At 51.7% G+C, this 23,468-nt stretch overlaps 1 protein-coding gene across 2 annotated transcripts in view; it reads left to right on the top strand.

Annotated features, from left to right (window-relative positions):
• Nucleotides 1-1,194: 1,194 nt before the first annotated feature.
• EDC4 (enhancer of mRNA decapping 4) overlaps nucleotides 1,195-23,468 on the top strand; it is a 37,225-nt gene continuing 14,951 nt past the window's right edge. The window contains exons 1-18 of one of the 2 annotated variants that reach the window (XM_030457807.1): nucleotides 1,195-1,346; nucleotides 5,160-5,316; nucleotides 6,275-6,386; nucleotides 7,434-7,533; nucleotides 9,071-9,260; nucleotides 10,951-11,098; nucleotides 11,633-11,737; nucleotides 12,560-12,669; nucleotides 13,174-13,257; nucleotides 14,063-14,158; nucleotides 15,275-15,377; nucleotides 15,741-15,921; nucleotides 16,428-16,500; nucleotides 17,168-17,259; nucleotides 17,858-18,054; nucleotides 20,591-20,679; nucleotides 22,033-22,186; nucleotides 22,890-23,353. In XM_030457807.1, coding sequence (XP_030313667.1) covers nucleotides 1,268-1,346; nucleotides 5,160-5,316; nucleotides 6,275-6,386; nucleotides 7,434-7,533; nucleotides 9,071-9,260; nucleotides 10,951-11,098; nucleotides 11,633-11,737; nucleotides 12,560-12,669; nucleotides 13,174-13,257; nucleotides 14,063-14,158; nucleotides 15,275-15,377; nucleotides 15,741-15,921; nucleotides 16,428-16,500; nucleotides 17,168-17,259; nucleotides 17,858-18,054; nucleotides 20,591-20,679; nucleotides 22,033-22,186; nucleotides 22,890-23,353 — 2,534 coding nt within the window. In that variant the 5' untranslated portion in view covers nucleotides 1,195-1,267. Of the gene's footprint in view, nucleotides 1,347-5,159; nucleotides 5,317-6,274; nucleotides 6,387-7,433; nucleotides 7,534-9,070; nucleotides 9,261-10,950; nucleotides 11,099-11,632; nucleotides 11,738-12,559; nucleotides 12,670-13,173; nucleotides 13,258-14,062; nucleotides 14,159-15,274; nucleotides 15,378-15,740; nucleotides 15,922-16,427; nucleotides 16,501-17,167; nucleotides 17,260-17,857; nucleotides 18,055-20,590; nucleotides 20,680-22,032; nucleotides 22,187-22,889; nucleotides 23,354-23,468 lie in introns of those variants that run through there. The other variant, XM_030457808.1, reaches the window with a different exon arrangement.

The raw sequence follows: 23,468 nt of genomic DNA, 5'->3' as shown, positions 1-23,468 counted from the left end.
CTGCCCAGACATCCCAGGCTGGATTTGTATCCTTGCATCCCTGCCCAAGCTTTCCAGGCTGGATTTGTATCCCTGCATCCCTGCCCAGACATCCCAGGCTGGATTTGTATCCCTGCATCCCTGCCCAGACATCCCAGGCTGGATTTGTATCCCTGCCCAGGCTTTCCAGGCTTTTCCTTGTGCTGTGTCCTGCCTGGGGCAGCAGCAGCTCCCCGGGTTTAACCCCAGCAGGGGCTCCAGGGCTGAAGGGTTATCAGGGATCCTTCAGCTCACCTGGGGAGGCTGAATTAGGAATTTTGCTTTTCAAAGGGATTTTTACGTGGGTGTGTAGCAAGAGGAGAAGGGAAATGGGTTGAAACTTGAAGAGGGGAGATTGAGGTTGGACATGGGGAAGGAATTCTTTAATCTGAGGGTGCTGAGCCCCTGGCCCAGGCTGCCCATGGAAGCTGTGGCTGCTCCATCCCTGGCAGTGTTCAAGTCCAGGTTGGATGGGGCTTGGAGCAACCTGGGCTGGTGGGAGGTGTCCCTACTCTGGGGACACCGCTTTAGGGACATTTTAGGGACACTTTTAGGACACTTTCAGCTCCAAGTTCCCTCCTGTCCCTCGGTTCCCCTCAGACCTGGGGGAGGCTCCAGCCTGAGGCCGGGGTGGTGCTGGGGACAAGGAGCTCCCCAGCCGGGTTTGTGTTAAAAAAAACCCTCAGGCTGAAGGACCAAGGGACGCGGGAGGTGTCGGTGTAGAACCCAACCGAACCGAACCGTTCCCGTGTCCCCGGAACCGCCGGGAGCAGCTGCGCGGGGTGCGGGGCGGTCCCGGGGGTGCTCAGCGCAGCTGCGGAGCCCCTCGGGAGCAGCCCCGGGGCTGTGTTGGGGCCGTGCCCGCCGCCTGCAGCCCGGGACCGGCCCCGGCACCACCTCCGGACCGGGCGGAACCTGCGGGACCGACACCCAGGTTCGGGTCCCTCCTCCTGGTACCGACCGGGAAACGGTTCCTGACGCAGCGGCCCCGCGGAGAGGAGGAGAAGGAGGAGGATGAGGATGAGAAGGATGAGGAGGGGGCGGCAGCGGCCGGGGAGGTTCGGTCCGGTCCGGTCCCGCCGAGGGGGGGTCCAGAGGAGGTGGGACCCGTCCCGGCCCCGCTCCCTCCACGCCCGGAACCTTTCGTCCCGGAGGCGGTTTCCGCCCGGCAGAGCGGGCGCCGTGCCGGATCCGGAAGCGCGGTGTCGGGGCCGGGCAGCGCGGTGTCGGCGGGAAGCAGGCCGGGCCCATGGCCTCCTCCGCCAGCATCGACATCGAGGACGCCACCCAGCACCTGCGGGACATCCTCAAGCTGGACCGGCCGGCAGGTGAGGAGCCCTGCCCGGGGGAGGCGGCCGGCGGGCCCGGCCGGGGCGGGGCGGGGCCTGGCGGCGGCTGCCGGAGCCTCCTCAGCCGCTGCCCCGCTGCCCGCTCCCGCCTCAGGCCCCGCTGTCTCGGAGCCCCGGGGATATCGGGACGCGGGGGCCCGGCGGGTCCGGCCGCTGGCCCGCGGAGAACGGGCGGGGCGGGGCTCGGTGGCCGGGCCAGGAGGAGGGGAGGCGGCGGCCCCCGCCATGAGGGACCCCGCTCCCGGGAATCGGCACTGGGGACCCGGGGCTCCCGGTGGCTGAGAGCTGGTGTCCTCCGGACGGAACAGCACCGAACCCCCATCCCTTCCCCTTCCCCCTCCTCTTCCTTTCCCTTCCCCTTTCCCTTCCCCTTTCCCTTCCCCTTTCCTTTCCCCTCTCCCTTTCCCCTCTCCCTTTCCCCTCTCCCTTTCCCCTCTCCCTTTCCCTCTCCCCTTCCCCTCTCCCCTTCCCCTCTCCCCTTCCCCTCTCCCATTTCCCTCTCCCATTTCCCTCTCCCATTTCCCTCTCCCATTTCCCTCTCCCATTTCCCTCTCCTCTTCCCCTCTCCCTTTCCCTTTTCCCTTCCCCCTCTGCCGGGCCAATCCTGGGATTTTGCTGTGTCCAGGGCAGGGGCTCCCAGGCCCCCCGGCTCCGCTCTGGGAATGCTCAGGAGGAGACCTGAGGCTCCGGGGAAGGGCAGCAAAAGGCAGGGATAATAACGGAGCTTTTCAGTCCCCTGAGGGGCTGAGCTGAGCTGAGCTGCTGCCTCCCCACCCCCTGCCCCAGGTTCTCCTCAGCCAGCAGGGTGGGAGCCTTGGGGCAGGAGCCTCAGGGAGAGGGGCAGAGGCACAAGAGGGGATGGAGCCAACCTGTGGAAGCCACTCCATGAGTTCTGCTGCCTGTAGAGAGACTTCTCCTGACTTGGAGTCTCTTGTTTCTGGAGCACTTGGATGCTGCTGATTTACAGTTCTTATAAGAAAAAGAGTTTTTTCTTCCCAGTGCAGTGCTTTGTACTTGAAGGGCTGAAAGGGAACTCTTGTTTCACCAGCAGCTTCTGGGAGATGCCTGGAGTTGTTTCTCTTCTCTCCAGGTGACTGAGTTTTCCCCTGAAACAGCTTCTCCTGCTACTTCAAGCAAAAAAAGAGTTATTTACTGTGTCTGGCTGAGTTATTTTCGTTTTTCTCCTTTCCTGCTCATTCTCTTTCACTTCCTCTGCCACCTCCAGTGCCCAGGGAAGCAGCAGAGAGGGAAAGGAGCAGAGTGGGCAGGAAGGGAAGCAGTTAAGGAACCTGTGATCTGAGCAGCAGAAGTCACTGCCTGGGTAGCAGCAAACTGGAAGAAATGGACATGAGAAAGTGAGGAGCAAGAGTGCCAAGAGAGGCTCTGAACATCCTGTGGGATGATGGGGCCTCCTTCCAGAGCCTCCTGAATTCATAGAATCATAGAATCATAGACTTGGCTGGGTTGGAAGGGACCTCAGAGATCATCGAGTCCAACCCTTGATCCAGCGTTGCGGTTGCTAGACCATGGCACTGTTGCTCAGGGCTTGTCTTGTCTGGCACGAGGGTGCTGTGCTCAGGGTCCTCTCCTTTCTGTCATGCTCTGGGTGTATTTTTGGACACCCACTCAGCTGCTTCCCAAGGTTGCTGCCACCCAGGAAGTTTTTCCATGCAAGGTGCATGTGGCTGTCAGCAGGGTGGGGGTTTTCTGGGTGCTGTCCAAGCAAGTGACAAGAAAACCTCCCTGCTCTGCAGCCTGCAACTCTCACAACAGTTTTCTGAGCTGTGCTGGGTTTGGTTGTGGTTGTGGTGAGGATGTGATTCACCCCCTCCCAGTCTCTGTGACACAGTTGCCTCCCAGTTCTGGCAAACACCTCCCATGGCTGCAGTGGCCCTTGCCCTTTTTTGGTGTTGTGGCCTCAGAAAGGGGAAGGTGGAGGGGGAATCCTGGAGCTCCAGCTGGGGCAGGCAGGGAGGAGCATCCAGCTGGGGCTGGGGGATGGGATTCCTCCTGCTTCCCACCCTTATGGGCTCAGTGCAAGGTGACATTCCTGCTGGTGTGGGGGGAACTGGGAGGATCCAGGATCTCAGCTCCCATTCCTCCCCCTTCCCTGCTCCTTGGAAAGCTGCTGAGTGCAGCTGTACTGCTTTTATCTGAAGGCCAAACCCCCACAGCCCTCTCAGCATTTGGGGTTTATTCCTGTCCCTGTTGAGCCTCTGCTGTGCCCTCAGGCAGTGTGCAGGCAGCTCCTGGGCTCCTCTGGCTCCCCCTGACAGAGTGAGGGGCTCAGCACATTCCTGAGCTTTGGGACACCCTCCCTGTGCCTCAGGGAATGCTCCTGCCCTGCTGCCCATGGAGCAGCAGAGACACAGCAGGAGGCAGCCCTGTTGCTGTGTCCCCTTCCTCTGCCTGGGAGCTTCCCTGCAGTCCCTCCTTTCCTGCTCTGGGTGCCAGGGGTTGTGTCCCAGCCCTGGGAATGAGGGGCAGGTCCAGATGTTGGGCCAGACAAGCACAGCACTGAGTGCTGGGTGGTTCTGGGGATCCCTTCTCTTGGCTGAAGCTCCCCTGTGCTGTCCCTGCGTCCTCCTGCTGCTTTCCCTGGGCAGGTGAGTTGAGGTGAGAGCCCAAATGGGCTCTGGGGAGGTGTCCTGGTGCTGCTGCTTCTGCCCTCAGCCTGCCTGCTGGGCCAGGGGCTCAGCCAAGCCTGAAATATTCTTCTGAGTAACAGCCAGAGCTGTTGCTGTGAGCCCTGGCATTCCCCCTGCTATGTCCTGGGAATCTTGCCTTGCATTCCCAGCTCACACCTCTGGCTCCCAGCTCTGCTCACATTTGTTCCAAGTGCCACTGCCAGGGGAGTTGCTGGTCCTGGAGCAGCCATTTTGCAGGAGCTCAGCAGGAGCTGTTACCTGGCAACAGTGTAAGAAATTTCAGTTCTCAGAACCAGTGAACATTTCCAGCAAGGCTTTTGCTGAGGGAGAGAGGAGGCTCTGAGTGCCCTGTGCTGGAGGGGGAGGCAGGGGCCCTGCTCTCCTCTGAGGACTGGCAGCTCCTCACCCTGCTGATGAAGCAGGGAGGAAAGGCTCCCTCACCTGGCACATCTCTGCCCTGCTAAGGACCTGCAGAAGGCACAGAGGCCACCAGGCAACTTCTGCTGGCTCAGAGACAAAGTCAGGGCACCTGCACTCTGCAGAGCACAGCTGACCCTGGGAATAAATGGCTGCTTCACACAGAAACTGTAAGGAAAGGCAGAAATCTGGGAGTTGTGTAGGCACAGCTGCATAATTTTGTAATGAAGTTACTTGAACAACTGGACTTTGAGGCCAGGGCTGAGTCAGAAGCCAGCTTTGGAAAGGAACAGATCTGTTATTTCCAGCCAACCCCAAATGTGGAGCAAACCCAAATGAGGAGCAAACTCTCTGCAGGCAGAGGGGTCAGAAATGACCCTGCTGGAACCCTTAGGTGGGGCCCTTGGCTCAGTAACTCTGAATTACCAGCTTAGGTTTTCTGAGCCAGAGCTATTTGCTTCTTGAGCCTGCCAAGTTCCTTGTAGCTGTTTTTTGGTGTTGTTTTGTGTGATTTGGGAATTGTTTGTGTAAGGAAGGAGCTGCTGCTCCACTCCTGTGGGTGCAGGTGGGTGTCTTGGGTGGGATGTCCCCTCCACAGGCTTTGTGGAGAAGAATCCTTTCCCCAACCAATCCAACTGAGGAGCAGACCCTGAGGAAAGCCCCCCGAGGGGGTGGGTGTGTTTCACACCAAGCTGTTTCTCTGAACTGGAGATTTTGTTTTCCCCAGGTTCAGTGAATGAGAACCAGAGGCCACCCAGTTCCTATAATGGAGACCTGAATGGGCTGCTGGTGCCTGATCCCCTGGTGCCTGTGGAGGCTCCTTCCCTGCCCAAGCCAGTGCATCCCAGCATCTCCCTGGGAGCCCTGCAGGAGAAGCAAGTCATGTAAGTTTTGGTGAAGAAAGGCTGAGGGTGAAGAGAAAACTGTGGAAATCTGATTGAGCCTGAAACAGGCACCCTGGAAATCTGAGAGTGGGTTCTGTGGGGTGGGAGCTGTGGGTCTGTGCTGGCTGTCAGAGCTGCTGCACCTCTGTGGGGTGTGCATGGAGCTGTCAGCCTTCCTCCTGAGGAATGTCAGGAGCTGTTCAGAGGGAAGGGGAGCAGGACTGGAGGTGACTGGGCAGGGACTGGGGTGGAATTCAGCATTCTCAGGTGGTGTTCTCTGCAGCTGGACTCCTGCAGAGCCCCAGCTTACCTGAGGGGTAACTTAAACCAGTTTGCAGTGCAGAGCTGAAGCATTTCTCTGAGGATAAGTGGAAGCAGGGCAGAGGATCCTGAGCCAGGGTTGTGGCTGAGCTGTGCAGCAGGGTGTGCACATTGTGCTGTCAGTGCTGGTGGGCAAGAGAGGAGGTGCAGGGAGGATTCTTTGGATTTGTGGTGGGAGTAATGCTACAAATCCACAATTAGAGTCTGTACAAATCCACTTGAGTCTGATTTGTCTGGTTTCCTGGGATGGCTGCTAACATCCTGGGAATAGCTCTCCTTCCAGCCTGGAGCAGGGGTGCAGTGGGAGCCCTAGGCAGTGTCTGCTGCTCAGTGCCTTGCCTGGGGCCTCTCTGCTCCACTCAGTGCTGGGCAGTGGGCAGAGCTGCTCCCCCCAAATGCAGCTCTGTGCCCAGAGGTTTTTAAGCTGAGCACCCCAGGAGTTTGGGTCTCTGAGACACAAGGGGAAGGGAGAGTCCTAAAGGTGGATTCTGGTTTCAGTTGTTCAGCTCACACCTCCCAGAGGCACCTCTGCAGTGCTGTTAAAAATGATGAATTGCAAATATCTGACCTCTGGTTTCCTCCTGTGATTTTTTTTTTTAATTTTTTTAATTCTCCCTCTGTTTTTTCTTTCCCAAAGATGCCTTTCAGGTAATGACAGCTCCACCTGTGTTGTGATATCAGCAAAAGATGTGGAGATAGTGGCCAGCAGTGACTCCAGCATCACCAGCAAAGCTCGAGGGAGTAACAAGGTAAGAAGCAAGAGGAGGCACAGTTCTGTCTCTATTTTAGTCATATCAGCTCATGCTGGAGTATTTTAACCATAAATTACTGTTTACTTTTGGGTATTTTAGTAGTTTGTAACTAGAGAGAAGTTTTACAAGAGCTTAAAATGGGGGAAAAATCAGAGCAGTGTTTTGTCACTGGCTGCTGCTGTGTCTCCAGAGTCTGGCCAGGTTGTCCTCTGATTTTCAGGAACAAGTCCATGATCTAAGCCATACACACACAAACTTTTCTTGCTTTTCCTCACTGGAAAGTCCTCACTGTGGGGGGAAGGTGGCTCCTGGTAGCTTGCTGGGCTCAGTCCTGCTGAGGGGGCTGCAGGAGAATCAATCTGCAGGGACTGGGACCAGTCTGTAGCAGGGTGCTAAACCAGAGCAGGTGCCAACAGTGATGGGAGAGCTCTGCTCCTCATTCTCTTGGCACTCTTCCAAGTGATATAATTTTGTTTCTTGCTGTACAGTGAGTTAAGGGACCTTAGAGAGTGTAAATAAATAAACCTTGTTATCACTGCTTCTCCAGAGATGATACTGGAGGTGAAAATGAAAGGGGGGATCACTTTCACTTTCACAGCATTTCTTAATTCTTTGCTTATGAAATAAGGCCAGGACTCTCAGTTTCTTAGAAGGCAATATTTAAATTATTAGCTGCATGAACACTTCTCTTTTATATCCCTATATGTAAGAAAAGGTTTTCCAAGAACTGGGAGTGCACACACAGTGCCAATAAGGAGGTGCAGGGCTGAGCATTGTTCTGCAGCCTGGCAGCTTTGCTGAGTTCCAATCCTTCTTGCAATGGGAGGGAACTCCACCAGCCTCCAGAACTCTGCCTCCAGCCTTCAGGGCTCTGCTCTCTGGCATCCTGTGTGCCCTGCACCCTGCCAGCTGCTGCTTCTGGCAGCTCCTCTCAGGCACTGCAGAGCTTCCCGGGAAGGAATCATCTGTTTGGCAAGTCTGCTTCAGGAAGAAGCTAATCCCAGACACTTGTTGTGTGTTTTGTTTCCTTTTTCTTCTGAGCAGGTGAAAATCCAGCCTGTTGCTAGGTATGACTGGGAGCAGAAATACTATTATGGGAATCTGATAGCTGTATCAAACTCTTACCTGGCCTACGCCATTAGAGGTGAGATGTCTGCATGTCTAGGGGATGAGTTGTAGCCTTTTGCTTTCTAAAAGAGGCAAAGTTGGCATCAGAAGGAGGTAAGTGGCACTGATTCAGACACTTCTGGCCACAGCCAGATCAGGGTGCTGGGGCAGTGGGAATATATATATATATTTATATATATGCACACATAAATGTGAAGCTGCAGGGGAGGGAAGTGTGGGTGGTGCAGGAGATTTTTCCCCTGAGAATGAAAGCTTATTCTGATGAAGAGAACAGCTCAGTGGAGATGGAGGAACAGTTGAAGGATTGGACAGTAAATTGATGTTCAGATTACTCCTGTAATTAAATATTTCTGCAGTAAACAAGCCTCAGTGCAGCTAAGTACAGAAACAGCCCCATGGCAATTTGAGCAGGGAAATGCTTGCAGTGGATTTCCTTGAATAAATTTAGAGTTCAGTTTAGGGCTAAATTTAGAGGAGCCAAAGAGCAGTGTAGATGCAGTGTGTTTTACAGCAGGAAGGCAAAGCAGAGTGAGAGAGGGAAGGATTGTTTCACAGCTTTGGGGAAGCAAATGAACACCTGATTGTCTGCAGTGGCTCCTGTGCTGTAACCACACTGTGTGGGGCTCCATCAGCTCCCCCCTCTCCTCTTAGTTCTCATACCCACCAGGTTGTCTGGCCTGTTAGGAAGTAATCTCCTCTGCTTTTGTGTCTTTCCTTTGCTGGGTTAATTTTAGAGCAGCTTTAGGGTGTCTCACCCTTGTTTCAAGCATTAAAGCTGAGTGCAGGAGCACTGGAGAGCTAAGGGCTCTTCTAGGGCTGCTTGGGCATCCAGGAGTGCAAGCACTGGGGTCTCCATGAGACTGACTGGGATGTTTATCTGGAATGGAGAAGCTGGAAACTTTGCTTGGCATGTGTGTGTGCTCTGAAGCTCATGTTTGCAGCCATGCAGACCAGAGGATGTGCTTTCTGCCAGGGGTTGTTTCTGCATTTTGCATTCCCCTTGCAGAAGGTGTGTTTGAGCTGTTTGCCTCGTGGGGAGTCCTTGAGTTACTGCAAATTAAAAATGGATTCAATCTAAAATGCAGTTTAATTCACTGTCACTGGGGGTTTTGTAGCTTGGTCATCAGCCTGGTGTGAAGATTTAGTGCTTGCATTTCAGGAAGGCATCTCACAGGAGGGAGATCCTGGGAACAACAAGCAGGCAGCTTCTGCTGATTTTTTTTTTTTTTTAATTTTTCTTTTTTTAGTAGAGAAGCTTATGATTTGAGGGGCTCAGGCAATTTTAGAAGACACAAGGACTCCAAATGTCCATTACAAGGCAGGCAAAGCCCTCCTTGGTGCTGTCATTCCCACCTTGTGCCCCAGAGCTGAGGAGCTGCAGTGAACGTGTGTGTGCGTGTACCCCGGGGTTCAAAAGGGCTCCTTCCTGTGGCATGTCACAGCCCTGAGGGGCTCTCAGGGTGCTGGCAGGGATGGCTGAGGGCAGGGGGGGGTGGCTGGAAATGACAAGTGATGGGGGAATCAAAGGTGGCTTCTCCCTCTGTCTCCTGCAGCTGCCAGCAATGGCTCTGCCATGGTGCGGGTGCTGAGCGTCAGCACGGCGGAGCGGACCTTGCTGAAAGGCTTCACGGGAGGGGTTGCAGACCTGGCTTTTGCTCACCTCAACTCCAACCAGCTGGCATGTCTGGATGAGGCTGGCAACCTCTTCGTCTGGCGCCTGGACATGGATAAGGAAAAGATCCAGTATCTTCTCACAGTGTGCCTCCCCTTGGTCTCTCTGGCACGGGGCGATGCCAGCGCGGCCTCAGTGGTGCAGAGTTGTTTCCTGGCCTTTCCACAACAGCAGCTTGCAGGGGGAAGATGGGAGTTGTGCTCCTTCCAGAGTAGCAGAGCAGTCAGCCCCTGCCTGTGGTCAGCACAGTCCTTCCTCAGAGTCATGTGGAACTTGAGATTTTAGGAGTGACACCTCAGTGCTGCTGCTGGTGTGGGCAGAAGCAGTCAGTGGGAAGGGTTGCTCTGTGTTACTGCCTGCCCAATGGGCACTGTCACCTCCAGCATGTGACAAAGCTTTTTACTCCAGTTTATCTGCCTCTAGCTCTTTTCCTTACTTTTCTGCAGAAGAGGCTGTAATACTTTCCTCCTTCTCACTATCTTCCTTCTCACTATCTTCCTTCTCACTATCTTCCTTCTCACTATCTTCCTTCTCACTATCTTCCTTCTCACTATCTTCCTTCTCACTATCTTCCTTCTCACTATCTTCCTTCTCACTACCTTCCTTCTCACTACCTTCCTTCTCACTACCTTCCTTCTCACTACCTTCCTTCTCACTACCTTCCTTCTCACTACCTTCCTTCTCACTACCTTCCTTCTCACTACCTTCCTTCCACCTTCCTTCTCACTACCTTCCTTCTCACTACCTTCCTTCTCACTACCTTCCTTCTCACTACCTTCCTTCCACCTTCCTTCCACCTTCCTTCCACCTTCCTTCCACCTTCCTTCCACCTTCCTTCCTTCCTTCCTTCCTTCCTTCCTTCCTTCCTTCCTTCCTTCCTTCCTTCCTTCCTTCCTTCCTTCCTTCCTTCCTTCCTTCCTTCCTTCCTTCCTTCCTTCCTTCCTTCCTTCCTTCCTTCCTTCCTTCCTTCCTTCCTTCCTTCCTTCCTTCCTTCCTTCCTTCCTTCCTTCCTTCCTTCCTTCCTTCCTTCCTTCCTTCCTTCCTTCCTTCCTTCCTTCCTTCCTTCCTTCCTTCCTTCCTTCCTTCCTTCCTTCCTTCCTTCCTTCCTTCCTTCCTTCCTTCCTTCCTTCCTTCCTTCCTTCCTTCCTTCCTTCCTTCCTTCCTTCCTTCCTGTCACCCCTGTTCTTTCAGTGGCCCTGAAATTTATTTTCAGTGTTTGATTCATTACCTTGGATTTTCCCCTCTTAATTGCTGGGAGTGACTGTTCAGTGCTCACTCTGGGATGTGGCCTGTTAGGTTGTGGCTGCTTAATTTCAACTCTGTCCCCAAAGCAACTGGAGCAAAGGTTGTTTGAGATCTGGTGTGTTGGACCAGAGCACTCAGACCAGGGCAAGGTGAGAGCTCCCCTGGCTCTCTGGTAGTGTTGTTGCAGTGCAAGCTGGAATTGTTTGATCTGCCCATCAGCAGTTGCAGGGTTGCACATTCAGATGTGGCTGTCTGCTCCTCTGTCTGCTGCCTTGAGAAAGAAAATGAGAGACTCTCAACTTCTGTAACCACAACCTCCTCCTTCCAGTGAAGAAACACTGCTTTGCCACCTCCCAAAGCAGAAGTCTTTTAATCCCCCTTTTTTTTTTTTTACTCTCAATGATCCACAAAATGTTGAGGTTTGGTAGGATTTGCCAGAGAACTAAGGCTGAAGAGGTGATTGTTGAGTGTCAGCTGCAGTGCTGTGATGTTACATTCCTTAACTGTGGTGATCAGAGAGGAGATCTTGGTGAACATCAAGAGACCTGACAACACCCCCTTGAACACCTCTCGAAGAATCATCTGGTGCCCTTTCATCCCAGATGATAATGAGGACAGTGGTGAAGAGGGGAGTCAGACACTGGCATTGCTGCACGAGGACAGGGTAAGGAACCTTTGCTTTTGAAATGTTGTTCCTTGTTAGGGTTAGAGGGAGAGAATCTGGTGAAAGGAAGGAGCTGAAATGGGCAGAGCTGTAGAAGCTCCTCTCCAGTCCATGTTAGGGATCCTCCTGTAATAGGTGATGTGGGGATTTCTCTCTTCCAAGGAGAGGTCATGTTTGTCTCTGGGCCTCAGGAGGAAGGGGAGTGATAATTTCTGCTCACCATGAAATCACAGGACCACTAGAAACCCTGTGCAGAGCCAGAGGCATCACACCTCAGCTCAGGCTGAGCCAGCTCCCAGGGAAGAGGGCTTGGTGAGCAGTCACTGCACCTGGCAAGAGCAGTTCCATGTCCTCAGTGATGACTGGGTGGCTGGTAAAGCATCTCTGGGCCAAATTTGGTGGAAAAGGGAAGGTTTATGCCATGTACTTGCTGTTGGGCTTGTGTGTGAGAAGGTAAGAATATAAGAATTTTTCCACTGGCTCACACCAGCAGTTGTAGAAATAAACCTGTGTGCCCACACATCTCATTTCCAGGCAGAGGTGTGGGATTTGGACATTATCAGGACAAACAACAGCTCCTGGCCTGTGGAAGTGCCCAGCATCAAGGAAGGCTTCATCATAGTGAAAGGCCACAGCACGGTATGAAACTCTTTGGGTTTCCTGACTGCCATCACTCAGGAGCTTGTGCAGATCATGGAGGTTCTCTTGGGGTTGTAGCATCTCAGAAGCTGCAGTTCTGAGGGTGTTTTGCTGTCAAATAAGTTTCTTACCCATCCACACTCTTCTGGGATGTGTACACACATTGCTGGTAAGTGACCTTTGTTGCAACTGCCAGGATAGATTTGTTGTAATTTGCTTTGCAAATAGGTCTTAAAAAACCTCCCCTGAGGGCCTGTTGGAAACCCTGGGTTGTATTTCAGCTCTTGTTACATCTCCTGGTAAGGGGAACACTTGACACTGCAGTGGTTTACTGCTGGGGGAGAATGTCATCCTGATTCTTCTGTTAATTCCCTGAGGAGGATGGTTACATCTGTGAGGACAGTGGGCAGGGGCTGCAGCTGAGGATCCAGCAGGTGATGTTTCTAATATAACAGCAACAACTGGAAAGAGCCCAATTTCACTTTATGAACAGGATGATGTTCATTGTGTCACTTAGGTAGAAAGGATTATGGTTGTGAAAAACCAGGATATCCCAAAACAAAATAAGCTCTTTTCATAATATGAGTAGCAATGAGAAGAGTAGCAGCACGATCCATTGTGCCCAGGTATGATGTCTGGAAAAGGTGATTGCTAATTATTATTAAAAAAAAAGTCTTTTATGAAGGGTTAAGCTGCCAAGTGACCTGTCTGTTAGAAACCAACCTATCAGAGTTAGTCAACCTCCTGTTTGAAGAGGGCACTTTCTCTCTCTGAAGAGCTATGAAATGACTTTTCTGTGTTGTTTTTGTCCCCTGTGTGTAGTGCCTGAGTGAGGGAGCACTTTCTCCAGATGGAACTGTGCTGGCCACAGCAAGCCATGATGGCTTTGTCAAATTCTGGCAGATCTACATTGAGGGGCAAGATGAGCCAAGGTAAGTGGAGAATTAGAAAAGAAAGGATCTTGGAAGAGAGAGCAGGATTTTCCTTGTCACAGGATCACCTGCCATGGTCATCCTGTGGTCACTGTAAAGGGACAGGGTGACAATTTGCAAGGTGATTTGTTGCTGAAGAGTTACATCACTGCAGAGCAGAGGTTTGGTGAGTTTGTGGGAAAAGCAGAGAGCTGTGGCTGGCAGCAGGAGTTGGGCATTTTGCAGAGGCTGGAGTCAGTGCAGAAAGCTCTGAGCTGTGCCTCCATGTGTTTACTTCTGGGATGTCTTGTGCCCTTGTTAAGACTCAGGGCAAAGCACAACTGGGCACACACTCTGTCACCTCCCATGTTTTCTGTGAGCCTCTACACTACAAGTTCCTGGCTCTTGGTGGCTGCTGGCTCAGTGCTGTCTTTGGACAAGGGGTGATGTGTTCAGCACCCACCTCAGACCTCCCTGGCTTGCCACTCCCTGCACACCTGAATATTTCCTCTGATTCTTCCCTAGGTGTCTCCATGAGTGGAAACCCCATGATGGCAGACCTCTCTCCTGCCTGCTCTTCTGTGACAACCATAAAAAACAAGACCCAGAGTAAGTCCCCAATCCTGTTCCTGGATCATCAGTTCAGTTATGTCTTCAGAGGGTTACTTGTAGCTGCATCACACTTGCAAAGATTTATCTCTGTGGCAGGAGCAAGTTCAGCCCTCTCTGTAGTCAGTGTTCTAGTGATGGAGAAACAAGGCTCAGGAGCACAGCCTAAAGTGACCTAAATTCCAGTGTCAGCTGCAAAGCAGTGAAAATTCTAATTTGCTGAGTTTTTTCAGGTTTGTGGTGTGCTCAGTTTTAATGGGAAGAAGGTTGTAGTGAGGTGAGTGTTACTCTCTTCTCCCAAGATAGGATGAGAGAAAATGGCCTCAAGTTGTGCCAGGGGAGATTTGGGTTGGAAATGAGAATCAATTTCTTTCCCAAAAGGCTTGTTGGGCTCTGGCCCAGGGCAGGGGTGGAGTCCCCATCCCTGGAGGGGTTTCACAGCCCTGGAGATGTGGTGCTGGGGGACATGGGGCAGTGGTGGCCTTGGCAGTGCTGGGGGAAGGGTTGAACTTCATGACCTGAAAGTTTTTTTCCTACCTAAATTATTCTGTGAAATTTGTACTGCTGCTGATTTAAAAATTGTTTTGCTTTGGTTTGGTTTTTTAATATTTTTATTCCCCCTTCAGTCAGTTGTGGCTCCAAGGTTCTTGAGAGCTGCATCTGCCTCAGAAGCAGAGATTTTCTGGGACCTTTGAGACACAGTTATGCAAAATCAGCTCTGGGCAGCTTGTGAGGAACTTTTCTGTGAAATGTTCTTATGGAAGGACCAGATCTTGAAGATAATTTAATTCTGTTTTGCCTGCAGGGTTCCTTTCTGGAGATTTCTCATCACAGGAGCAGATCAGAACAGAGAACTGAAGATGTGGTGCACAGTGTCCTGGACTTGTCTGCAAACTGTCCAGTAAGTGCTGATACCCCAACTCCTGAAGGGCTGGATTTGCTTTGGTGAGCAATGGATCACAGCAGAGCTCTCAGTTTCCAGGTGTGCTTTGCAAAGATGATCCTGGATCTCTAGCAGAGTCTCCCAGTCAGAGCCTCCTCCTCTGCCAGTCTGAGAGATGTGTTTGGAGCTGTTAGGGCTGGAACAGACTGTCAGGGCAAGCTCTGGCAGGAGCAGGAGGTTGATCTTTGTATGAAGTCTCCTGGGTGTTAGCAGGACCTGGTGTCTTTGCTTTGGTCTGTGTGGCACAGACATCCCTGTAGCATGAGGAGAAAGAGGCATTCCAAGTTGTACTCCTTCAGTGCTTTCTTCTATAAAAATACTAAATATTTAATAACCAACCTAGGATCTTTTTGTAGTATTTCTTTTTGTAGTATTTCTTTTTGTAGTATTTCTTTTTGTAGTATTTCTTTTTGTAGTATTTCTTTTTGTAGTATTTCTTTTTGTAGTATTTCTTTTTGTAGTATTTCTTTTTGTAGTATTTCTTTTTGTAGTATTTCTTTTTCTGTTTAAATAATGAGAAGCTGCTGTGTTGACAGAGGTGAAGCAAGTTCACAAGGCTCATTTGCTGAGCCATATAGGTCCAGAAGTTCAAATCCTGCTTTGAGTCATCCCCCCACTCAGCTTATTCCCTGATTTTACTGTTCTGATGGTGGCTCATGGCCTCTCTGATCACAGGTGTGTGTAAGGCAGACAGCTGAGTGCTGCTTTTCCCACCTTGTACTACAGAAAGTCCAAAATTCACAGGAGGGTTATTTTGGTTGGGTGGATTTTTGTTTTTAACTCTGCAGCATTGGCTCTTGTCCTCCTATGAGTGTAGAGCATGACTGGAAGTGAGCAGCTGACACCTCTCAGTGTTTAGAACCCATACCTGGATCCTGTTCTCTCTTCTCCCTGTTGATAACTGAAGTCAGATTCTGCAGTGGTGTTTCTGTGCTTGCAGAAACTGTAAAACTGTTAAAATGGTTGGGTTTGGGTTTTGTTTTTTAAGTCACAGAGTTCCACAGCAGTCACTCTGGTTGTGCTGATCTGCCTTCCTTTCTGCACCCCTCACCATGTTCTCATTTCTGGCTCTAGCTTTTCTCCTGACATCTTCAGCTCCATGAATGTTCTTCCCAGCCTGAAAGTCTGCCTGGACCTCTCTGCTGAGTACCTGATCCTGAGTGATGTGCAGAGAAAAGTAGGTGCTGGTTTTACTGCTTCTCTGGGGGTGATGGTGGCAGAAGGAGAAATGCTTTCTGTGACTGCTGCTGCCAGGTCTGGGACTGGCACATTGCTTGCTAAAAGTTCTCAGGCTGGCCTGAGCTGTTTCAGTGTAAAATGACAGTTAGTAATGATTCAGTTGACTCATCTCAGAGCCTTAATGGTTATTTCTCACCCTTCCAACCCAAACCACTCCTGGTTCTATGCCATATAAATCTGGAAGGCTTTATTCCTCACCTTATTCCTGCTGTTCAGATCTGGTTCAGGCTTTGCCGTTCACACAAATGCTCTGGGGATCTTCTCCCAAAGCCCAGGGACTTACTGTTTCTGGTTGTTCCAGGTGCTCTATGTGATGGAGCTGATGCAGAACCAAGAGGAGGGCAAAGCTTACTTCAGCTCCATCTCTGAGTTCCTTCTCACCCACCCCGTGCTGAGCTTTGGGATCCAGGCAGTGAGCCGCTGCCGGCTGCGGCACACCGAGGTGCTGCCAGCAGAGGAGGAGAGTGACAGCCTCACTGTGGGTAGGTGATGGGGAGAACTGGGCTGCTCTGGGTCAGGAGTTCATTCCTGAGTGGGCCTGGCTTGTTCTTCTCTTAGTCTGTAAAAATCCATCCTGTGCAAGTAGAGTTCTTCAGGCAAACTCAGCAGAGTTGGTTCCAAGGGCTCTGGTGCTACCTGCTTCTTGCAACAGGACTCCTGGTGGTGGCAGAGCCAGGCCGGAATGTTTCACTGGCAGTTCCAGACCTCAGCTTCTTCTCTTTATCTAGTGATGGATCTTATTTTTCTCTTCCTTGAGGCTTTTTTGACTGGAATAGAGGAAATTGCATTGCTCTCACATTGAAAAGTAAAGGGAGTGTAGGATATACGTTAGCTTAACAGGATGGCTCTGCCACCCTTCTTCACAGTGGAGAAGTGATGAAGCTGTATGATGCTTCATGGTCTGCTGGTTTATCTGCTATGGTATTTTTCTAGTATTTTGTTTGCAGTTTCCATCCAACTTCATGTTTTACTTTTGCCTCCCTTGCAGAAGGTGCTCAGGGAGCTGGGGCTGTTGAGTCAGCAGCAGGCGTGCTGATCAAACTCTTCTGTGTGCACACCAAGTGAGTATGTGCAGCACCTGGCTGTGCTTCTCCTAACCCTGCCCTCACCTGTGGGAATTCAACTTAGCAATTCCTTTTGCTCATCACAAAACCTCCTTGGGCCCATGGAAACTTCAGTGGTGTGTTCAGTGTGGCCTCAGCATGGGTAGCCCTGCCTGGTGCTGTGGCAAGCTTGTGGCTTTGTTGTCATGAGGATGCAGTGACTTAGGAGTTGTGCTCATGTGAACACTGCAAGTTCCATCTAAACTTGAGGAGAAACTTCTTTCCTTTGGGAGTGGCAGAGCACTGGAAGAGGCTGCCCAGAGAGGTGGAGGAGTCTCTGTCTCTGGAGATGTTCCAAAGCCACCTGGATGCCATCCTGTGCAGCCTGCTCTAGGTGAAGCTGCTGTGGCAGGGGTTGGAGTAGATTATCTCCAGAGGTCCCTTCCAGTCCCTAATGTTCTGGGAGTCTCTGAAACATCTCCCAAATACTTTGAGTGCCAGCACTGGGTGACACTGCTGAATGGAGATCAGCTTCCACTTCTGTCACAGGCAGAGAACACTGTAATGTACTCCAAGGGAATCTGTGCTGGGAAGAGGGATCATCTGAGCATGAGATTAATAAACTCTTGATGTTTGATAAACTCCCAAGAGATGCCTGTTTTGTTTGCTTGGGTTTTTTTTTCAGAGCCCTGCAGGATGTACAGATTAGATTCCAGCCTCTTCATAGTCCTGATATGAGTGTATCCATGCCTCCCCATGGCTCTCATGAGGAATTTGGTGAGTATTGGTGTTTATTTGATCTTCAGTGTTGCTGAGCCATGAAAGGTTATGGAGGGCTTTGGGTGCTTCAGTCACAGAGGGTTCTGAATAAGGAGTAGGTGTGCAGCAGGCTGCTTGCTCAGAGCCCAGGGGGAGTGTGGAGCACAGGGGCATGTCAGGCAAGGACAGCCCATGTGTTGTGCATGCTGGAGTTCACCTTCCTCAGGGGTTTGGTGCTTGTGCCAGAAGCTCTGCAGTTCTCATGTCAGGTGGAAGAGATGACAGTGACACTGGAGCTCTGGGGGCAGAGGGGACAGGGCTGTGTGGGATGTGCTCCTGCAGCTCAGTCATCCTGCTGGGATGGGACTGTTTCACTGCCCGTGCATTTAGGGCAGAAACAAAGCTTGGATGTCTGCTGACCAAAGCTGATAACATCCCCTGTTCAGCCTGCAAAGAGCAAGCAGGCCCCAGGGTCTGCCTGGCTGTGCCTGGGTTTTTCCTTCTTCTTTTGGAATCCAGTATGGCAGGCAGTGGCCTAATTCAGACTCTGTAGAATTAAATCTTCAGCCTTCAGGGAAAACTCCTGTGAATTAATTTGCCTTTCTTCCTTTGGAAGCCTTTCCAGAGCACCTGGCAGAGCTGAGCACTGAGGGGCTGGGCTCAGAGAAGGGCTCAGTGCATGGCTCTCAGCCAGACCTGCGGCGCATCGCGGAGCTGCCGGTCCCAGCAGACTTCCTCTCCCTCTCCAGTGATGCCAAACCAAAGCTGATGACTCCAGATGCATTCATGACACCCAGTACATCCCTGCAACAGGTAACCAGAGAGCAGAACTCTTACAGGGGGGAGTAGCCTAAGCCACCAGGGGGGGTTTAAGCTAGGTTTTAGGAAACGTTTTTTCCCTGAGAGAGTTGTCAGGCATTGGGGTGGCCCAGGACAGTGGTGGAGTCACCATCTCTGGAGGTATTTAAAAGGCATTTGGACCTGGTCCTTAAGGACGTGATTATGGTGCTGGTTAAAAGTTGGACTGGATGATTGTGGAGGTCTCTTCCAACCTAAAACATTCTGTGGTCCAGACTGCGTTTGGGTTTTGATACTTTTGGAGACTTTTTCTAGGCTGTGTTGTTTCTGGTAGGTGATGCTCACCAGATACAGAGCACACAAGAAACTCTCTGCCTCGAACCAAACTCAGTTGGCATCTCTGAAGTGCTGAGCTAGGCTAAGCTGGTGTTGTGAGTGCTGTGTGTTCTGCAAAGCTGTAGCTGTGTTGTGTAGAAATGCAGGTTTGCTAAATAACTGTAAGCCAGGAGACTGTTCTTACTGGTTTAGGTGTGTTGTTTAGGGTGTGATATAATTATAATGGAACAAAATGTGCTGTCTCTGCCCATCCTGCCTGATGGGATCCTGTGGGAACATGTGTCTGGAACGATCAGGTACAGAGAAGGGACTGCAACATCTGCAGGAGATCTGCAAATCTGGGATTCAGTAGCTCAGTGGTGTTTCCTGAATCTAACACAGCAGGCCTGAACCTGTACAGAATCAGGAGTTCTGTGCTTGCTCCAACGTTTTCAGTGTCAGGAAGCATATGGAGCATTCCTTGGGATTTGGTGACCTCTGTCTTGGTGAACAATTCTTCTCTAGGGGAGGTTTAGGCTGGATATTAGGAAACATTTTTTCACTGAAAGGGTTGTCAGACATTGCCCACTCAAGGCAGTGGTGGAGTCCCCATCCCTAGAGGTGTTTAAACAGTGTGGACCTGGTCCTTAGGGACATGGTTTAGTGTTGAGCTTAGAGTGCTGGTCAGAGGTTGGACTGGGTGAGCTTGAAGATCTCTTCAACCAGAGACATTCTGTGATTCTGTGAAGAGCTGTGCCCAAGCCTTTTTCATGCAGCAGGACTCTGATGGAGCAGTCCCAAGACAGATCTCTTGGTTCTGCATCACCCATTCTGGGCTTCTGTGTCCAGAGCCTGAGCTGGCAGTGTGTGTCTGCCTAACTCTGCCCAGGTTTCTGCTGCCCCTGACCAGTTTTGTCAACAAGCAGAACTGCAGGAGCTCACTGGTTCCAAACTTCACCTTAGCTTGTCTTCAGTCCATTCAGATATTCTTGCTTTACAACCTGCTGTTGTGCCTCTGTACTGCACCTGTGGCTGCAGTTATCTCCATGTGCCTATAGAGTGGAGGTAGATGGAAATTAAAAGAGCATTTTGACAGTGGCATCCTGTAACAAAAGTGATGTGCAGTATGATGCCAAGGCCTGGCTTGCACTGGGGAGAAGCTGTGGTGTCTCTTTGCTCTGCCTGCCTGTGCAGAATGGTCCCTCAGCAGGTGGTTGCTGTGCTGGTGTTGTTCTTGTGGACACAGAGGAGTGAGGTTGTGAGCAGGGGCAGGGTGGGGGTCACCACAGCTTGAGTGTGAGCACTGGAGGGGCCTGGGTGAGGATGGGCAGCACCTGGAAATGTGCAGGAATGGAGTTCATGCTGTGTTGACTTAGGAGAGAGAAGCACCCCAGGGCCAAGCTGGGGAGCAAAGAATACATTAATAAATAAACCAGAACTGAAGGTTTCAGTGTTGCTAGCAAAGCTGCTGAGTGCAGAAGGCAATTTTGTGCCCAAGGGTGGGTAAAATCCCCAGTGCAAAGATGTCCCAAGGAAGCAGAGAGTTGTTGAGGGGGTGATGGCTTCATGGGCTGTTTGCAGCTCACGCTTGGGTTTACACAGTGTGGGTGTTCAGTTCAAACCTGGCTTTTCCTTGCTGCCTGTTTCCTGGCTGACTTTTCCCTGCTGGTACCAGCACCCAGCTGCTGGAGGGTGGACACAGCCTGGAGTTTCAGCTCTCTGCCATATGCAGTGTCATCTGCCAACCCAGCTTTCCCAGCTGACTGCATGGGGGCTGCTGTGGGTGTCCTCTGTAGGTATTTTTGGTGGCCAGAAGCACCAGTGGGACCAGCACTTGGCTCTCTTCCCTGCTAGCCAGCTGGTTAGGTGAGCAGCACCTCCTCTTGTGCACTGGAGCATTCTGCTTCCCTCCCCCCTATAGCTCTGTCCTCACTGCTGCCACAAGACCTTGGCAAGAGCAGCCCAGCTCCAAGAAGGGAATGGGGATGTGGTGCTGAGCCCTGCAGGATGCCACTGTGTTTCAGGAGAGCAAATGCTTGAGAAAAGCAGTCCTGGCTCAGCTGAGGAGTGGGTTCTGGGCCTTCCCTTCAGCCAGACCCTGAGCACCCTAGCAGTGCAACTTGAGCTGTTTTTTCTCTTCCCTCTTTGCTAAAGGCTCCTTAGGAGTTCTGGAGCCAATGCTTTGGCTGCTGCTGGACTCTCCCATCACATCCTGACTGCTCTGTTTTTTTTCTAGATCACTGTCTCTCCAGGCAGCAGTGTCAGCTCCCTGACTGCAGTCACAGCCATGAGCAGTACTTCTGTCACAGACACCTCCATGCCCAGGTAAATACTGTCCTCTCTTCTGCTCTTCTACCAGGGAGGTTCTCCTCTCCCTCTGCTCTGCTCTGGTGAGACCACACCTGGAATACTGGATCCAGTTCTGGGCTCCCCAGTCAAAGAGAGAGAGGAATCTACTGGGGAGAGTCCAAGGGAGAGCTGTGAGGATGATGAAGGGACTTGAGCATCTCTGCTGGGAAGAAAGACTGAGAGCCCTGGGGCCGTTCAGCCTTGGGAAAAGAAGGATGAGAGGGGATCTTATTAATTTCTATAAGTATCTAAGGGGGGGGGGGCAAGAGGATGAGGCCAGTCTCTTCAGTGGTGCCCAGGAATAGGACAAGGAATCATGGGTTGAAACTGGAACATAGGAAGTTCCACCTCAATATGAGGGGAAACTTCTTTCCTGTGAGGCTGAGGGAGCCCTGGCCCAGGCTGCCCAGAGAGGTTCTGGAGTCTCCTTCTCTGGAGCCTTTCCAACCCCCCTGGATGTGTTCCTGGATGTCCTGCCCTGGGTGATCTCCAGAGGTCCTGTCCAACCCCTTATATTCTCTGATCCAAGTAACATATCTGCTGCTGAAGGGAAGGAAAGGGGATGGGAACCAGGGTTAGAAAGTGTCCTGAGTCCTGCTGTCCCTGCAGAGGCAGCTGTTTGCATCTCTCCTGCAGCTCTGAGCAGGTTTGTTGTCACCCCCAGGGCCAGCAGTAGTGTTTCCTTTGTGCCTCACAGGGGTTCTCTTACTGCAGCTCAGTTCTGTTGCTTTCCCTACCTCTCCCAAAGGGCTCTTGTTGTTTCCAGGTAAGAGAACAGTGCAGCCCCCAGGGACAGACCACTGGGGCTGTTAGGAAAATCTCACTAGTGCTGAGGCAGGTTGTGCCACCTGACAGGGGAAACTTCATTGCTGGGGGCTGGGAAAAGGACTGAGACCAATCCCATTGTGTTCTTCTTCTCCCTGAGCTCTGTGCAGTATGAACTGAGGATGGAACAGGGCCCTTCTGTCATTTACACCTCAAATTCTAAGAGATTATGGTGCCCTCTTAGGGTGCTACTTTTTTGTGTTTGTTTCCCCCTGGTGTAGCTCTGGGTTGTGTGGGCACTAGGAGATGGAACCACAGAATCTTTTTGGTTGGAGAAGACCTCCAAGATCATCAAGTCCAACTTCTAACAGTGAGTTGCAGTTTTAGTTGACAGAGAGTGGCAGACCACAGTGGAAAGAGCAAGGGCTTGGATAACACCAGGGAGGTTCTGGTTCTGCTCCTCCAATGACTTGTGGATCCCACCTCCTCACCTTGAGTGTTTCACACAGATCTGTTTCATTAAGTTTCCCTGCTTGATTTTTTTGTTGTCTCTGTTTACTGCAGGCCATCAGAGGACTTGACTGTGAGCCCCAAGATGCAGCTGGACACCAGCCTGACACTGAGTAGCAGTAGCAGCAGTCTCCAGACTAGTCCTAGGAGCCATTCAGTTCTCATCCCAGGCCTCCCTGACAAGCTGACACCAAAGGCTTCTGTTCCAGTAAGGCTCCAAATGCTGCTTCCTTCCTTCTCAGGGACCAAGGGACCTCTGGGGGCTTACACGAGCTGCAATGGGACTTCTTTGGGTATTAATAGGTTCAGCTGCTGCCCTTTGGGAAACTCAGCTGCTGGCACAGACCTGGTGGGTCCCTGGTGGGACTTGACCTGGTGTAAATCAGTGTCTCTGAACACCAGAGGCAGCTCTGGCTTCTGCTGTCACTGTCACAGGGGCTGGAAGTGGTCAGCCTTTGCTTTAGGAGATCATACCACCTGGAAAGGTTTCTTTCTGATTTGGTCTGAAACAATAATTTTCTGTTCCTAAGTCTTTCTTTCCAGGTGTGATGTGAGAGGGATGATGACCAAAGCTTGAAATGTAAATCAGCTTTCAGTCCTGCAGGTGTTCAGTGTTAAAACTTGACTCCTCCTCTCAAAGAAAAGGGATCCTGGAGCAGAGCAGGGAGATAGAACTGGTGTGGCATATTCTTTTGGAAGTGTGTTGAAGTTGGCACTGGTTTAACTGTGGTGTCAGCCCAGCTGAGAGTCTGCTCCAGGTTCTGGGCCCTTCTCCATCTCCTGGGGAGACGCAGCCCAGGGATGCCACCAGGAAAGGAGGCAGCTGGCTCTTCCCAGAGGTGGTTGGTGGAAGGTGCTTGGCGTGTCTTCACATCACCCAGGAGGCTCTTGGTTTATGTTTTTGAATTCAGGTGCCAGCAGGAAACTCCTCTCTAGCACTGGAGCTGCAGGAGGTGGAGCCCTTGGTGGTGCCCCAGGCTTCTCCCACCCGCGAGCGCTCCCCAGATGTCATTTCCTCTGCTTCTACAGCCATGTCCCAGGACATCCCAGAGATTGCTTCTGAGACCCTGCAACGCAGCTTTGCAGCAGCTCCTTCTGGGCTCCCTGCAGAGGTTCTGGAGCCCAGTCAGCAGGCAGACAGCATGGCATCTGCTGCCTCAGCCTTGCATTTGCTGTCTCCGAGGAACCGGCACAATTCGGAGCACAGCCACCACTCTTTGGACTTGCCTCCAGTGGAGGTGGACAGACTGAATGCTCCATCCTTACTGGAGACTGCTTTAACTCAGGAAAATGCATCTTCTGATGGTGGTGTGAGTCAGCCATGGCCAACAGCTCCTGACATAACCAGAGAGACCAGGAACAGCATGGCAGACAGGTAATCACTTGGGCTCATCTTGCTCAGGGCGTTTTCCTTGCACTTCTCAGATTGTTGGCTTGGTGGAAAACCCCTCTGTTGGGAATAAACCAACAGTTTCACAGGTCTCCATCCC

This window comes from Calypte anna, chromosome 11 (genome assembly GCF_003957555.1).
Source record: "Calypte anna isolate BGI_N300 chromosome 11, bCalAnn1_v1.p, whole genome shotgun sequence".
Lineage (NCBI taxonomy): Eukaryota > Metazoa > Chordata > Aves > Apodiformes > Trochilidae > Calypte > Calypte anna.
This window is presented reverse-complemented; position numbering and strand designations above follow the sequence as displayed.